The 17,610-nt window shown below is 37.5% G+C and overlaps 2 protein-coding genes across 6 annotated transcripts in view; both read left to right on the plus strand.

The window, feature by feature from the left end:
• LOC101423191 (putative zinc finger protein 487) overlaps positions 1-11,897 on the plus strand; it is a 56,089-nt gene extending 44,192 nt beyond the window's left edge. Inside the window, 4 exon segments of the mRNA XM_058292654.1 lie at positions 5,475-5,567; positions 10,061-10,408; positions 10,411-10,506; positions 10,509-11,897. Coding sequence (XP_058148637.1) covers positions 5,475-5,567; positions 10,061-10,408; positions 10,411-10,506; positions 10,509-11,134 — 1,163 coding nt within the window. The 3' untranslated portion in view covers positions 11,135-11,897.
• LOC131277608 (uncharacterized) overlaps positions 10,080-17,610 on the plus strand; it is a 31,582-nt gene continuing 24,051 nt past the window's right edge. The window contains exons 1-2 of one of the 5 annotated variants that reach the window (XM_071213619.1): positions 10,126-10,225; positions 17,552-17,605. The gene's annotated coding sequence lies outside the window, so the exon portion shown is untranslated. Of the gene's footprint in view, positions 10,226-10,447; positions 10,548-17,551; positions 17,606-17,610 lie in introns of those variants that run through there. The other 4 variants (XM_058292655.1, XM_071213622.1, XM_071213620.1 and 1 more) reach the window with 4 other exon arrangements.

Here is a 17,610-nt window from a genome sequence, read left to right on the forward strand (position 1 = left end):
GGCATATAATTCCTTCAGTATGCTATTGGATTTGGTCTCCTAGTATTTTGTTGAGGATTTTTGCATCTACATTCACAAGAGATATTAGTCTGTAGTTTTCTTGTATCTTTATTCAGCTTTGGTTTAATGGTAAGAGTTTGAGCAGAATTGAAGTTATCTTCTTGGAATGTTTGGTAGAATTCCCTGTGAGGCTATCTGGTCCTGAGCTTTTCTTTTCGTTTGTGTGATTTTTTGGTTTGTTTATTATTATTATTATTGTAATGAAAATGAAAATACCTTGGGTTTTTCTTTGTTGGGAGGTTTTTGATGACTGATTCAATCTCTTTACTAGTTATTGGTTTGCTGAGATGTTCTATTTTTTCTTGAGTTAATGTAGGTAGTTTGTGTGTTTCTACGAATTTGTCCATTTCATTTATATTATCTAATTTATTGGCATACAGTTGTTCATATTATCCTTTTAATTTCGGCAGGGGTCAGTAGTGTTGTTCCCCTTTTCATTTCTGATTTTTGTTATACATATCCTTTCTCATTTTTTTCTTTGTCTAGCTAAAGATCAGCTTTATTGATCTTTTCAAAGCGCCAACTTTTGGTTTTATTGTTTCCTTTGTATTTTTGTTTTCTATTTCATTTATTCCCCCTATCTTTATTTCCTTCCTTCTATTCACTTTGGGTTTGGTGTACTCTTCCTTTTCTAGCTCTTCTAATTTTGAGGTTGGGTTTCTAATTTGAAGTGTTTTTTAATGTAAGGATTTAAAGCTATAAATTTCCCTCTCAGCACTGCCTTTGCTGGATCCTGTCAGTTTGAGTATGTTACATTTTCATTTTCATTCACTTCAAGAGATATCCAAATTTTGCTTTTGATTTTCTCTTTAACCCATTGATTGTTTAAGAGTATGTTGTTTAGTTTCCACATACTTGAAATTTCCATTTCTCCCTCTGTTATTGATTTCTAGTTTTAGTCCATTGTGTTCAGAGCGCATACATTGAATGATTTCAATATTTTTGAATTTACTGAGACTTTTGACCCAACATAGAGGCTATCCATGGGAGAATGACCCATGTGTGCTTGAAATATGTATATTCTGTTTTTATTGGGTGAAGTGTTCTATATATGTCTGTTAGGTCTAGTTGTTTTAATATATCATTCCAAGTTCAGTACTTATAGATCTTCTGACTGTATGTTCTATTCATTATTGAGAGTGGTATGTTAAATCTCCTACTATTAATGTAGAACTGTCAATTTCTTCCTTCAAATCTGTCAGTATTTAGTTCACATATTTTGGGGCTCTGCTGTTTGGTTCATATATATTTATAATTGTTACATCTTCCTGTTGAATTGTCCAAGATCTTTATAAGTATGTAATGACCATTGTAATCCCTTATAACTTTTTTTAAAGATCTATTTATTTATTCATCACCACCACCCCCATTGTTTGTGCTCACTGCCTGCTCTCTGTGTCTGCTCGTTTCCACTAGGAGGCACTGGGAACCAAACCTGGGACCTCCCATGTGGGAGAGAAGTGCTCAATCACTTGAGCCACCTCAGCTCCCTGGTATGTTGTATCTTTCATTGTCTTTCCTCTTTGTGTCTCTTTGTTGCATCAGCTCACCTTGCCTGCCCATCATGCCAGCTCGCCTTCTCCAGGAGTCCTCAGGAACTGAACCTATGACCTCCCTTGTATTTAGATGGGAGCTCAGTCTCTTGAACCACATCTGCTTCGCACCTCATAACTGTTTTTGACTTAAAGTTTACTTCATCTGGTAGTTGTATAGCCACCCTAGCTCACTTTGGTCACTACTTGCGTGGTATATATTTTTTCATCCTTTCACCCTCAACCTACTTGCATCTTTGACTTTTTGGTGAGTGTCTTGCAGATAGCTTACAGTTGAGTCATCCTTCTTTATTCATTCTGCCAATTTCTGCCTTTTGACTGGAGAGTTTTATCCATTTACATTTAAAGTCACTATTGATAATACAGGACTTTTTTCTCCCATATTGCTATTTGGCCTTTGTAAGTCTTCTACCATTTCCCCCCAGTTCCATTAAAGCCTACTTTTATATTTATTATCTTTCTTCTCTTGTACCATATTGAGTGCCTTCTTTCTATCTAGATAAATTTTCATCTGTTTTCCTTTTGCTTACCATAGGGTTAAAATTGAACATCTTAAAGGTACAATAATCATGTTTGGTTTGATACCAACTTAACTTCAATAGCATGCATATATATTTTTCCTATTCCCCTTTGTCATCCCCCCAATTTTTTGTACTTGTTACCACTTATATCTTTGCACATTTTATGTCCAAAACCATAGATTTATCATAACTTTTTTTGCATTTGCATTTTAGCACGTTATACTAATGGATGTGCATATTCATATCTTTTGTTAAGTTTGGGAAGTTCTCTGTCATTATTTCATTGAATATCCCTTCTGCCACTTTCTCTCCTTCTTTCCCTTCTGGGACCCCCATAATGTGTATATTGATATGCTGGATGGTGTCCCACACTTAATATTTCTTTTTTCTTTCTATTCCTCAACTGACTCATTTCAGGTGACTTGTCTTCAAGTTCAGTGATTCTTTCTTCTGCCAGAAATCCTGGGCATTTTTTATTTTAGTTATTGAGTTCTTCAACCTGAGTAATTTTGTTTGGTTCCTTTTCAAAATTTCTATCTCTCTGCTTAGACTCTCATATTGTTCATTCATGGTTTTCTTGATATCCTTTAGTTCTTTCTCTGTACTTTCCTTTATTTCCTTGAGTATTTTTATTTTTTTATTTGTTTAAATATTTATTTTATTTATTTCTCTCCCCTTCTCCCCATTGTCTGCTCTCTGTGTCCATTTTGCTGTGTGTTCTTCTGTGTCCACTTGCATTCTTGTCACTTGGCACGAGGAAACTGTGTCGCTTTCTTTGTTGCATCATCTTGCTGTATCAGCACTCCGTGTGCGGCACCACTCCTGGGTGGGCTGTGCTTTTTTCACGTGGGGCAGCTGTCCTTGCAGGGCACACTCCTTGCACGTGGGGCACCTCTATGTGGAGGACACTCCTGTGTGAACGGCACTTCTTGCATGCAGCAGCACTACGCATGGGCAAGCTCACCACACAGGTCTGGAGGCCCTGGGTATTAAACCCTAGACCCTCCATATGGTAGGCAGACACTCTGTCAGTTGAGCCACAACTGCTTCCCATCCTTGAGTATTTTTGAATTTTTTTTAAAGGCTTTGTTCAATATGTCCACATTCTTATTTTCTTTGTTGATGTTTTTTGGATTTTTGTCCTCATCCTTTTGATGGGCCATCATTTCCTGTTTCTTTTTCTTGTACTCTTTTTTCCCATGGTACATTTTAATATTTTAAATGTTAAATTTGAAATTTACTCCCTTGGATGTCTGTTTCTTGCTTTCGTAACCAAATGGTGATCAGACATATGTTTTGAACTTCAGCCCTCTTGTAAGGCAGGCATCTAGCCAAGGCAAAAGCAGCATGCATTGTTTTTCCTGTTGTTCTGGGTCTCTGTTCTGTTTTGGGCTCTTGCTTGTTAGTTGTTTTGGAGTTTACCTGTTTATAGGAGTTTGGTTGTCCGAGAGGGGACATACTTCCCTTTCCTGGATATTTCAAGTTGGCAGGACTTTGTCCCAGACTTTCTGCCTTTGTAGTTTCCTACATTGTTTCATTGTCTCATGCTACTTTTGCCTGGAGCAAATTCTGGTAGGAGGGTCACCCCACAGAGGACTTTCCCAAGTCGGTCTTTACTAACCAAAACAGGGTCAGGGATCCACAGAACGGGTGCAGGCTGCCTCCGCATGCCCTATAGAGGGGATAAGGAAGGATGCTAAGAGCTTCTCCGATGTCCCCAAAGCTGAACATTTCCGGCCTGCCCAGCAAATATAGCCCATCAGCTAATTGTCTCCTGCAGCCCCTGAGGAGGTGCTCCATGTTTAAATCTCCTCTGTCTGGGGAGGGTTGAAACAATGCCTGCTGCAGTCTTTGGGTTTGGGGGAGGCTGTAATGGGAGTTGAACAGTGGCTGCCACCACCTTTGTCCTGGGCTGGGTTGAAATAATAGCTGCCCTCAAGGCCAGGACCCAGTGATCAATCCAAATTGCTAATCACAGGCCATGATCCATTGATCAGCCGTGCCCAGCCCTCTTCTTGGTGAGGAGGATTTTTATGTCTCTTTCTGTCAACACCGTATAGCCAGGGGCTGGACCCCATGGCGGCCTGCAGTGAGAATGGGGAGTGCGCACTGATAGATGCTGTGAGTGGAGAGGGTGATTTACAGTTCTTTACTGTAATTTTTTAGCCTCGTCCTCCCACTCTTCCCTGGATGCTGTACATAGTTCTTTTGGTCTCTGGGATTTCAAAATTCTTGTTTCAGACAGTTTCTGCCTCTTTAATAGTTGTTTTGGTAGAAGGACTGAGCCCTGGAATTCTACTCCCTGCCATCTCTCCTGAAGTTCTGTGAGGCTTTATCTTAATACATCTGAAACCCTATTCTCCTATCATCTTGTGCTATTTTTAGTTCCATTAATTTATCAAGTATTTTTATGCCTCCAAGCCCTTGTTGATGTAGTCAGTCCATATTTATAAGGAACACAAGATTTATGGGTCAAGACTCAAAGCTTTTTTTCTCAATGGAGCTCAGTCTGATAGTTCAAAATAGAACTTTTCTTCTTCCTTTGCAATTATTTGTCCACCTTTCAGATATTTTTAGCATTCTACTGTAATAATTATTGCTGATATTTATGCCTCTGACCAGATTATTTTCTTAATCATCTTTATATTTTTAGGAATTGGGACAGCTTGTGGCATGATGACAGGACCTAGTGTGAAAATGTGTAAATAAAATTAGTGCCCTGGAAGAATCCTTATACTATGTTATATGTTGTGGGGAGCGATTTCTCATTTTCCACAACATATAATATTTGTAGTAGGCATCCTATGTCGCAGTTTCTCTTCATCTATGAACAGTTAACGTGACAAGTGTTAATTACCAAACATATGTTGTATGTAATCCAGGTTCAGTCAGTTTACATTGAATATGAATGTGCTGTTCCAGGGGTCACTGTCATTCAGGGACATGACCGTGGGCTCCACCCAGGAGGAGTGGCAGCACCTGGACCCTGCTCACAGGACCCTGTACAGGGACATGATGCTGGAGAACTACAGCCACCTCCTTTCAGTGGGTAGAGGTTGTGTTTTATCTAACTCCCAATAACATTTGTTTCCTTTTTTAGTTGCAGATATATACATGGTTTCTTTGTAGAGATAATGATTTATAAGCTTGAAATTCAGGAGTCAGAAACTGATTGATTCCTTTTGGACACTATAAAAACTTTGTGTTCTTCTCTCCAGTGAAATGTTCAAGTGGGCCTATTTTTGTTAAGCTTCTATCTTCTTGGGGCATGCCCTGTCCTCTTTTAAAAATCCTGAACTTCAGGCCACCTGGCCCAAACACTGTCATTTCCCATCCACAGGGTATTGTGTAACCAAAGCAGAAGTGATCTTCAAGTTGGAGCAAGGAGAGGAGCCATGGTTAGAGGAAGAGAGCCAAAGCCAGAGCCTCCCAGGTGAGTTAGCGAGTACACAGGGAGCCACAACCAGGGAGTTCATTCAGACACTGGCATCTCTGAATTTTCAGGAACCTTTTCTTAGAATTACCAGAACTTTGGAGGTGACTGAGAATAATTGGCCTGCCTGCCTCAGATGCATGTATCACATTTGCAGATAATAGCTAAATGCTCTTTTTTTCCCTTCCAAAAATCCAGTCCTTGCTTATCTCATTACAGGTATTTTTTTATTCTTTCTGTATCCATTTTATTTGCCTTTAAAAAATTGTTGTAACATATATACCTCAAAAAATTTCCCATTTTAACCACTTTCATGTGTACGAATCAGTGATGTTAATTATTTTTACAATATTGTTCTTTGAGCACCACCATCTATTACCAGAACTTTTTCATCACCCCAAATAGAAACTCTGTACGCATTAAGCAGTAACTCCCAATTTACCCCAATTCCCCAGCACTGGTAACTTCTAATCTGTCTTCTGTCTCTCTGTATTTACTTATTCTAGGTATTTCATAGATGTGGATGCATACAATACTTGTCCTCTTGTGTCTGTCTTATTTCACTCAACATGATGTCTTTGAGGTTCATCCATGTTGTCACATGTCTCAGAATTCCACTCCTTTTTTATGGCTGAGTGATATTCCACAGTGTGTATATACTACACACAGTGTATACTCCTTTTGTCTATCCATTTACTTTTTGATGGACACTTGGGTTGCTTCCACCTTTTGGCTATGTACATTGGTGTATCAGTCAGTTGTCCTGTTTTAACTGTTAATGTATTCATTCAACAAGTATTTAATACCTAACGCCTGCCAGCTATATCTGTGTGCTAGGGAGATAGCTGCTGACAATATCATGACTCTGCTGTTGTGAAGCCTGCATTCTAATGGTAGAAGATAATGTAATGTGGTGTGTTGTTTATGAAAGTGCAATTAGGAAAAGGCCTCTTAGAGGTCACTGTGATGATTAACACAAATTTGGGTGAAGTGAGCCAGTGGGTTCTGAATATTCTGGCTAGATGGTATACCCCCTGCCACCAAGCTGAGATCAGAGTGTAGAATAGCAATGAACAAGGCTGTATATTGAAGTGAGTGTGTCTGGGGAGCGTGTAAGAGATGATATCAGTAGTAGTTGGGGCTCGGTTATGCTTGGTCTTACTGGCCATTGTGAATTCAGTAATTTTATCCTAATGAGGTAAAGTCTTTGGAAGGTTTTGAGCAAGCGAGCACATGCTCTGATTGATATAAATCTCTAGCTATTGGGCAGTGGAAATGCTGGCAGAGGGTTGGGGAAAGAGGGTAAGAGTAAAACCAGGGAGATCAGTTAGCCAGAGTCAATGGGAAGGATGATTGTGGATTGTATTAGTTGGGAAATTGTGAAAGTTAGGTGATATGATTGAACTCTTGATATATTGTGAAGTTGTAGCCAAATAGGATTTGCTGTTAGATTGGGTTATGGGTATATGAAAAAGAATAATCAAGGATAATCTGAGAGGTTTTATCCTGAGACACTGGATACATGGTGATACTTTTGACTGAGATGGGGGAAATGGGAAGCAGCAGTTTTGGGAGGAAATAAGCAAATATATAGGTTATCTAATCAAATATTGTCATATAAAATGGTAGTAATATTCTGTTCAGTATAGAAAGGACACAAATAAACATAAAATGTTGAAAAATGGTAGCATATAAGCCAATCAGAATCGTGTTCTAACATCCTCTAATTGTTTAGAAGAAATTTTATTGTTAAATAGGAATGATAAAATTTAATTGGAAAATGATACAAGTTTGTAACATGTACAGCTTTAAAACTTGATTGATTGATTGATTGATTTTTAGAGAGGTCGAACCCAGGACCTTGTACTTGGGAAACTAGTGCTCAAACCATTGAGCTGCACCTGCTTGCTCCCACAACTTTAAACTTTCATTTTATTTTTCTGGGTGACAATGGTCTTTGTATAGGGTTGATCCCTTGGTTCAGCCATATGTGTACAAATGTATAATTTAAAAGCCCTGGAATGTGGGGGGTAGAGGTCATTTCTGGGCTGCTTCTGCCCAGGTTGCTAAATCTGCCTCTTTCTAGCAGCCAGAAATATGGCTCACTTCTTCTGGAAAGCTGCCAGTTCCTTCACCACAGGAAAGCCCAGGGAATAGGCAGAGTCGATGAGGGAGTGGACAACCGAGGACAAGGGCATGTCTGCAGGGAAGGGCATTGTCCTGAGCTTTGATGTGGGCAACCTCATTCCTGTGCTTCAAGGTCACCAGGCCTGCCACCTTTCTCTTTCTGCCGGGCCCCTTCTCAATTCCAGAAGGCAGGAAACAGTGGGTTGTCCAGCCTTGATTTCAAATGTCCTGTCAGGCTTTGCAGAAATCTTAGTGGCAGAGGAATGCCTTCTGCGGTGTCGTTTGTCTTCTTGTTGAATTCCTTGCAGACCTGGCTGATGGAGGTGCCTCGCTGACCCGCGCCTGGCCTGATGGCGGTGCCTCGCTGACCCGCGCCTGGCCTGATGGAGGTGCCTCACTGACCCGCGCCTGGCCTGGCCTGGCCTGCCTGGCAGTGGGTGGGATCACAGCTCCGGCCTCGGGCTCCCGAGTGGCCCGACTTAGTTTTGACAGATGTGGGGCTCGGGGACACAGTTCACCCCACAGGAGCAGCAAGACTGCTTTAAAAGTTTTAAAGAGAAGAAAATGGAAAAGAAAGGAAATCACCACGTATATTGGATCAGACTAAAAAAAGATAATGAAACAATGGAAATGAACAATGGGATGAACACATGGAAACTGTAAATGAAACAGGAAACCAAATCCAGATATTTTAGTAATTACAGTATACTGAAAGGGTCTAAACTCTCTTATTAAAAGATATTGTCAGATTGGACTTTTAAAAATCTAGCTGCATGGTGTTTGAGAGCCATACCACCAGGGCTCCAGTGTGACCAATTTTAGTTTTTGAGGTTTTTTTTTTTTTTTGAGCAATTCTGTGTAATGATTGTGGTTTCTTGACTTTTATATTTTTTTATAATTCATAAAAATTTAATTTGAATGAACAAAGGAAATTTACTTATGGTTTTTTAATTGAATAAAACCTATCTTGCAATTACCATATGAGCCACTTGGTCCCATTTATAATCTAAGAAACATTGTAAGATTGTAGTTGATCTTATTTTTCCTAAATTTGAAACAGTTTGCTATTTTATCACCTTAGCAGCTATTTAAACACCACTCATTAATTATGTCCAACAATGTGAAAATAGACTGAAATGCTAAGAAAATAGAAGAATGATGAATTTCCTTAGAAAGATAATGCAGGAGCTGATGTAGCTCAGTAGTTGAGTACTGGCTTCTTCCCACAAGCGAGGTCCTGGGTTCAATCCCCTGCCGATACCTAAAAAAATTATAATATTTACAATAGGGAAGTAAATTATCATTATTAAATCATCCTTCCGCTTTCTTATTGAATTTCCTAAAATATTGTGACGGCTATGATGAAGGTATAAAAGAAGCCTGGAGCAGAGCAGGTGTAGCTCAGTGACTGAGCATCTGCTTTGCATGCATGTGGCCCTGGGTTCACTCCCCAGTACCTCCTCAAAAAAATTATAAAAAAAGAGAAGCCTGGAGACAACATCTTTATAGTTTTTCTTTCTTTTTGAGATTTCATTGAACACAGTTGAGAATTCAGAATTTTTCATTTTCTGCCCTTAATGTCAAAGAGCAGAAAATTGACAAGAGGAAGACTTTTGACAATTATTACACAAATCAGAAGACAAATGCAAAGAGAAGTACCCTACACTCTAATGATGATGACTTAATTGGTTGTATAAGTGATCCTCAGACTGAGTTTTAGATGATATACTAGATGACTCAAGGTATGCATCTGACCCTGTTGTAAGAACAGCCTGAATGTGTACTTACATTGGTCATTAGTGCTTTTTGTGAATTGCAGCTGGAATGCATATGTAGCCCACATAGTAGAATTTTCCTTTGAATGTGTGTATTAGTTATTTTTGAAATTTAATTTGGTGGTTGTATGTAAAATAGATAAGAGGGGATGAGGTCCCCATCTAGATCTCCATCTAATTGTTGCTTTGAGATCTCCCCTTACATTATTATCTACTATTTTCCTTGTGCTTCTACTTACTATTTTTTGACTTGTTGGGCTGATTCTGTTTTCTGTGAGGTTCCCCATTCCAGGACCAAGCAGTTAGTCAAACATTTGTTTTATTGTTGTTTATGTTTATTTCAAATTCTCTATCCATTTTTTTAAGTTACATTGGCAAAAGGTCAGATTATTGTGTTTTATTGCTGGAGGCCCTGTAATTTTCCCCTACTGCAAGTTATTTGTTTTTTTCCACACATACGGGAGCCAAGAAGGATGATGCCTTTGGGATCACTTTCACAACCAAAGGCTGGGTTATAATAAGACATTTGAGTATACATTTCCTTTTCCTGTGTTAACATTTATAAACTATGATAAATTATTCTCATTCTAGATTTCTTCATAGTTGATGACCTGGTGGAGAAGAGCCAGGAAAACCAAGACCAGCATCTGCAGGAAGTCGAGTTCATCAACAGCAAAACATTGTCTCAGGCAAGGAGTAGTACATTAGGAAAAACATTTTATCTGGACACAAACCCTGCTTCATCAAGAATATCTGGTAAATGTGACCCATATGGAATGAGTTTGAATTATATTTCAGAATTAATTATTAGTAATAGAAACTCTTTTGTAAATAAACCAGAGGAGTTTAATACACATGGGAAATTGCACCTCTGTACCAAGCATGAGAATCCTCATTCCAGAGAGGAACCTTTTGCATATGATGGAATTGGAAAAGCCATCGTGGAAACGAGGACCTGTTTCAGCATCACAATATTCAGACTTGGAAGCAGTCTTCTGAATATAATGAATGCAGGAAAGCCTTCCATGAGGAGGCAGCCCTCATACCCATAAAAGAGCATGCTCATGGGAGAAGCCCTGTGAGTATAATAAATATGCAAAAACCTTTTCTAATAATTTGACCCTTCTTGTCCACCACAGACCTTGCATAAGGGAGAGTCGCTGTGAATTTAATGACTGTGGGAGGAGGTCTGTTGGGGAAAAGTCAGCTCTAATTAATCACCGTAGAGTTCTGGTGGGGGAGAAATACGTTGAGTGTAACGTGAGTGAGAAGAGTTTCAGCAGAAAGTCACTCTCCACTCACACTCAGAGAACTTATAAAGGAGAGAGTACATTTGACTCTAATGAAAACTGGGAGATATTCTGCAAGAAGCCAGATTTCACTGAGCATCAACAGACACATATAGGAAAGAAAGCCTATAAAACTAATCAGTATACTGGTGCATTTTGCAAGAAGCCAAACCTTCCTACATATCAGGAAACAGATATAGTAGAAAAATTTTATGAATGTAGTGAATGTGAGATAACCTTTGGCCATAAATATTCTCTTATCTTATCTGAAGGAAACTATGTTAGTTTGGGATTTGGGTTTAATTTGGGAATTAAAACTTTGATCTTAAAGTATTATCTTAGAATACCTGTTTCAGATATGATGCATTTTTGTTGAAGGTATTCTGCTATAGACATACTGTGGAAAGGAATCTTTTATGGTTCCTTTTGAATCATGAAATGTATAAGGTTTCCCATACTTAATATCTATGTATTTTTTTGTTTTAATGGAAATTTTTGATAAGATTATTTTAGATTGTAAACTGCATTTGTAAGAAATCATAGTAATCCCATGTACCCTTTACCTAATTTTTCCAAAGATAACTTCTTGCAAAACTATAGCACAGTATCACAAACAGGATAATGGCATTGATGCAATGCACTGATCATGTTCACATTTTCCTAATTTTACTATTCTCATTTATGTGTGTGTGTATTTAGTCCTGTACAGCTTTATCACATGTAGGTTTGTGTATCCACCACCATAGTCAGGATAAAGAACTATTCCATTACCACAAGGATTTTGTGTGCTGTCCTTTTATAATGATCACCCACCTCCCTCTTGTGCCCCTCATCCATCCCTAACTCCTGGCAGCCAGGAATGTGTGCTTCATTTCTAAATGTTGTCACTTTAAAAATGCTGTATGAATGGGAACATACAGCATGTAACTTTTTAAAAGTGGCTTTTTTCACTCAGCATAATTCCCTGGAGATTCATCCAAGTTTTTATGTATATCAATAATTTGTTCCTTCTTACTGCTGAGTAATATGCCATGGTATGGGTGTACTGCAGTTTATTGGCTATTCACCCGCCGAAGGACATCTGGGCTATTTCCATTTTTTGTCTATGATGAATAAAGCTGGTATAACATGGTTAGAGATTTTTGTGTGAACATAAGTCTTCATTTCTCTGAGATGCATGCCCAAGAGTGCAGTTGCTGCATGGTAGGGTAGTGCATGTGTATTTTTTGAGAAATTACCATACTTTTCCAGAGTGGCTGCACTATTTTACATTTCCACCAGCAATATATTAGTGATCCAGTTTCTCCATATCCTCACCAGCATTTGATATTGTCACTATTTTTAAATTTTAGCCATTCTGATAGGTGTGTAGTAATATATCATTGTGGTTTTAATTTGCAGTTCCCTGATAGCTGATGGTGTTGAACATCTTTTCATGTGATTATTGCCAGCTGTAAATATTCTTCGGTGAAATGTCTCTTCATGCAACCCTCTTTCTAATTGGATTTCCCCCCCTTTTTTAATATCTTTTTTTTAAAGATACATAGATAACACAAAATGTTACATTAAAAAATATGAGGTTCCCATACATCCCACTCCCCACACCCCCACTCCTCCCACATAGATAACTTCTTTCATTAGTGTGGTACATTCATTGCATTTAATGAGTTTTAATGGTTGAATTTTGAGAGTTCTTTATTCTAAATACTAGTATTTTGCCAGATATGTGATTTGCAAATAATTTTCTCCTAGTCTGTAGCCTGTCTTTTCATTCTCTTCACATGATCTTTTGCAGAGTGAAAGATTTTTGGCTCCGCTGAGCTGGTATTTTGTTTTGCTTGTTGTTGTGGTGGTTGCTTTTTAGGAGGCACTGGGAACTGAACCTGGGACCTCCCATGTGGGAACCAGGTGCTCAACCACTTGAGCCATGTCCACTCCCCAGAATGAAAGTTTTTAATTTTGATGAAGTCCAGTTTATTAATTTTTCCTTTTATGGATTGTACTTTGGTGTCAAGTATAAGAATTTTTTGCCTCTTGCTTGATTGTGAAGATTTTCTCCCATTTTTTTCTAAAAGTTTATATCTTTATTTTCTCTTAAAAATTTTTTTAGCAAATCAATTTTGTTGATACGTATTAATAAAGCATACAGTTCATTCAAAGTGTACAATCATTGGTATTTGGTATAATCACATAGTTGTGCATTCATCACTTCAGTCGTTATTAGAGCATTTTCATTATTTCAGTAATAATAATTGACAAAAAACAGACAAACAAGAAAATTCTTCAGCTCTCAATTGCTCTTGTTTCCCCTGCTGTACATAGCTGCTATTTCTAGCTATTCTTTCAGTAGTCAGAAATAGTTTTATTGAGATATATTTACATAGCATATGATCTACCCAAAGTGTATAATCAATGGATTTTAGTATAATCACAATATTGTGCATTCATCACCACAAGAAACTTTAGAACAGTTTTATTCCAAAAAGAAAAACTCCATACCCATTGGCATTTCTTCCCCAGCCCTACCTAACTACTAATCTAATTTCATCTTTATAAATTGATTTATATTTACATTTTATATAAATGGAATCATACAATATTTTGCTCAATATATTTAGTTCATAGTAACATAATCATACAATATTTGTCCTTTTGTGTCTGGCTTTTCTCAACCTAATGTCATCTTGGTTCATCCATGTTGTCATATGCTTTATGACATTTCTTCTTACAGCTGTGTAATTTTCATCATGTGAAATATCAGTTTGTTTATCCGTTCGATGGTTGATGGACACTTGGGTTGTTTCCAGCTTTTGGCAATCATGAATAACGCTGCTGTGTACTTCGGTGTGCAGATGTCTGTTCGTGTCACTGCTCTTAGTTCTTCCAGGCATATATCCAGTGGTGGTATTGTAGGGCCACATGGCAAATCTATATTCAACTTCTTTAGGAACTTCCAAACAGTTCTCCACAGTGGCTGTACCATTCTGCATTCCCACCAACAGTGAATAAGTGTTCTTATCTTTCCACATCCTCTCCAACTCTTGTAGATCTCTGTCTTTTTAAATAGTGGCCATTCTCACAGGTGTGAAATAACTCGTTTTTATCTCTGACTTGCATTTCTCTGATTGCTAGTGATGTTGAACATTTTTTCATGTTTTTTTTTTCCAATTGTATTTCTTCTTTGTACATATGTCTGTTAAGTCTTTTGCCCATTTTTAAATTGGGTTATTGGTCTTTTTATTGTTGAGTTGTAACATCTCTTTATGTCATGGATATTAAATCCTTATCAGATGTGATTTCCAAATATTTTCTCCTATTGAGTTGCCAACCTTTTTACCCTTTTGACATAGTACTGTGAGATGCAAAAGTGTTTAATTCTGAGGATCTCCCATTTATTTATTTTTTTGTTGCTTGTGCTTCAGTGTAAGGTCCAATAAACCACCACCTACTACACAATCTTTGAGATGCTTCCCTATGTTATCTTCTAGGGGTTTTATGGTCCTGGCTTTTATATTTAGGTCTTTGATCCATTTTGAGTTGATTCTTATATAGGGAGAAGCTATAGATATCCAGTTCTCCCAGCACCATTTGTTGAAGAGACTGTTTTGTCCTGTTAACATGGCTTTAGTATGTTTGTCAAAAACCAGTTGGCCATAGAGATGAAGGTTTATTTCTGTTTGTCAATTCTATTCCACTGATGGATGTGTCTGTCATAATGCCAATACCATGCTGTTTTGACCACTGTTGCTTTGTAGTATGTTTCAAGGTCAGGCAGTGAAATTCCTCCCATGTCACTCTTCTTTTGTAGAATGCTCTTGGCTATTTGGGTACACTATCCCTTCCAAATAAATTTGGTATTTGCCTTTTCTATTTCTTTAAAGTAGGTTATTGGGATTTTGATTGGTGTTGCATTGAATCTATAAATCAGTTTGGGTAGGATTACCATCTTCAAGATACTTAGTCATCCAGTCCACAAACATGGAATGTCCTTTTTTTTGGCCAATAACTTAATAGTGTATTAGTTAACAATATTGTAAATATTTAAAAATTACTTAATATAAATAATTGGCAACAAACTATTCCATTACAGAGTTAAATTACAAGTACAACAGACAGACTGGAGATTTAGACACCTGGAAGATAACAATAAAGTAAAATATTTAGCCAAAATTTTAAGCTGAAGGTGTTTACCTAGTGTCCATAAAAGCGTGGGTTCTCTTTTCCTTTAGGAAAAAAACAAAAGACAAAATGGCTTTAACATCCCATTAGGAATATAAAATAAAATCAACTGAGAATACTAACTTGCATATCAAAAATCATTTATAATTGCAATCCAAATACTCCATAAACCACTTGTGTGATTCTATGCAGAAACTGGAAATTAGAAACTAGTTGCTTTAATAGTACAAAGATTTCAGCTCCAAAAATAGTTCATGGTATGTCTTTCTGTTTGTTTAGGTCTCTGTTGATTTCTTTTAGCATTGTTTTGTAGTTTTCTGAATACAGGTCCTGTACTACTTTGGTGAAATTGATTCTTAAGTTTTTGAGTCTGTTCATTGCTATTGTAAATGGAATTTCCCCCCTGAATTCCTGCTCAGATTGTTCAGTACTAGTTTAGAGAAACATTATTGATTTTTGCATGTTGATCTTGTATCCTACCACTTTGCTGAACTCATTTATTAGCTCAAGTAGCTTTATCATAGACATTCCAGAATTTTCTAAATATAGGGTCATGTCATCTACAAATAGTGAATGTTTTACATCCTCTTTTCCTTTTTGGATACCTTTTATTTATTTATTTTTTCTTGTCTCATTGCTGTAGCTAGAACTTCTAGTGTAGTGATGAATAACAGTGGTGACAGTGGGCATCCTTGTTTTGTTCCTGATCTTAAAGGGAAAGCTTTCATCCTTTTCCTATTGAGGACAATGCTGGCTGTGGGTTTTTCACATATGCCTCTTAGCATATTGAGGAATAATCCTTCTGTTTCTTTTTTTTCCAAAGATTTATTATTTATTTCTCTCCCCTTCCCCGCTCCCCCCCCACCCCAGTTGTCTGCCCTCCGTGTCCATTTGCTGTGTGTTGTTCTGTGTCTGCCTGTATTCTTGTCAGCAGCACCAGGAATGTGTGTCTCTTTGTTGCGTCATCTTGCTGCATCAGCTCTCCATGTGTGTGGTGCCATTCCTGGGCAGGCTGCACGTTTTTTGTGCTGGGTGACTCTCCTTTGAACCTTGGGCCTCCCATTTGGTAGGCGGATGCCCTACCCATTGGGCCACATCTGCTTCCCATATCCTTCTATTTCTATCATTTGAAGTGTTTTTATCAAGGAAGGGTGCTGGACTTTGTTGAATGTCTTTTCTGCATCAATTGAGATGATCATATGGTTTTTTTTCCCCTTCAATTTGTGTGGTGTATTACTTTGATTGATTTTCTTATGTTAAACCAGCCTTGCATACCAGAAATAAATCCCACTTGATTGCAAAGTATAAGTCTTTTGATAAGCTGTTGGATTTGATTTGTAAGTATTTTGTTGAGAATTTTTGCATCTATGTTCATTAGAGAGATTTGTCTGTAATTTTTTGTACTGTCCTTATATTGCTTTGGGATTAGGGTGATGTTGGCTTCATGAAATGTGTTGGGTAATTTTCCTTCCACTTCAAGTTTTCAGAAGAGTTAAACAGGATTGGTGTTACTTCTTCATGAAATGCTTGGTGGAATTCTTTGTTGGGAGATTTTTGATGATGGATTTAATCTCTAAATGTGATTGGTTTGTTAAGTTCTAGTATTTGTATTAGCGTCAATGTAGATTGTACATTTCTAGGAATTTGTACATTCATCTAGGTTGTCTAGTTTGTTGGCATAAAATTTCTCATTATATCCTCTTATGATCCTTTTTATTTCTATGGTGTCAGTTGTAACTTCCCCCTTTTCATTTCTGATTGTATTTATTTGTATCTTCTCTTATTTTTCTTGTTGGTCTAGCTAAGGGTTTGTTATTTTTGATCTTCTCAAAGAACCAGCTTTTGGTTTTGTTGATTTTCTCTACTGTTTTTTTGTTCTCGATTTCATTTTTCCTGCTCTGATTTTTATTACTTCTTTCCTTCTGCTTGATTTGGGATTTGTTTGCTGTTTTTTTCCTAGTTTCTCCAGTTGTTCACTTAGGTCTTTGATTTTAGCTCTTCTTTCTTTTTTAATATAGGCATTTAGGGCTATAAATTTCCCTCTCAAGACTGTCTTCACTGTGTCCCATAATTTTTGATAACTTGAGTTCTCATTTTCATTTGTCTCAATATATTTACTGATTATACTTACATTTCTTCTTTGACCCACTGATTATTTAAAAGTATATTGTTTAGATCCATATATTTGTAAATTTACATCCTTCCTGTCAAATATTGATTTCCAGGTTCATTCCATTATGATCTGAAAAGGTGCTTTGTATAATTTCAATCTTTTTATATTTATTGAGAGCTGCATTGTTCCCAACATACGGTCTATCCTGGAAAAAGATCCATGGGCACTTGAGAAGAATGTATAACCCGCTGAGTTTAGGTGTAATGTTCTGTATATATCTGTTAGGTCTAACCTGTTTATCATGTTGTTCAATTTCTCTGTCTCCTTGTTGATCTTCTGTCTAGTTCTATCTACGATGTGAGTGGTCTGTTGAAATCTACTATTTTTCCCCCCTCCAGATGGCTCCCTTGTCTGTCTGCTTGTTGTTTGCTTGCTGTGTCTGCTTGTCTCTGCATGTTGTTTGCTAATCGTGTCTGATTATTGTCTGCTCATCTTCTGTAGAAGACACTGGGAACCAGACCCACACAGGACCTCCCATGACCTCCCATGTGGCAGGTGGG

The sequence above is a fragment of the Dasypus novemcinctus genome, unplaced genomic scaffold (assembly GCF_030445035.2).
Source record: "Dasypus novemcinctus isolate mDasNov1 unplaced genomic scaffold, mDasNov1.1.hap2 scaffold_183, whole genome shotgun sequence".
In the NCBI taxonomy this organism is placed as follows: domain Eukaryota; kingdom Metazoa; phylum Chordata; class Mammalia; order Cingulata; family Dasypodidae; genus Dasypus; species Dasypus novemcinctus.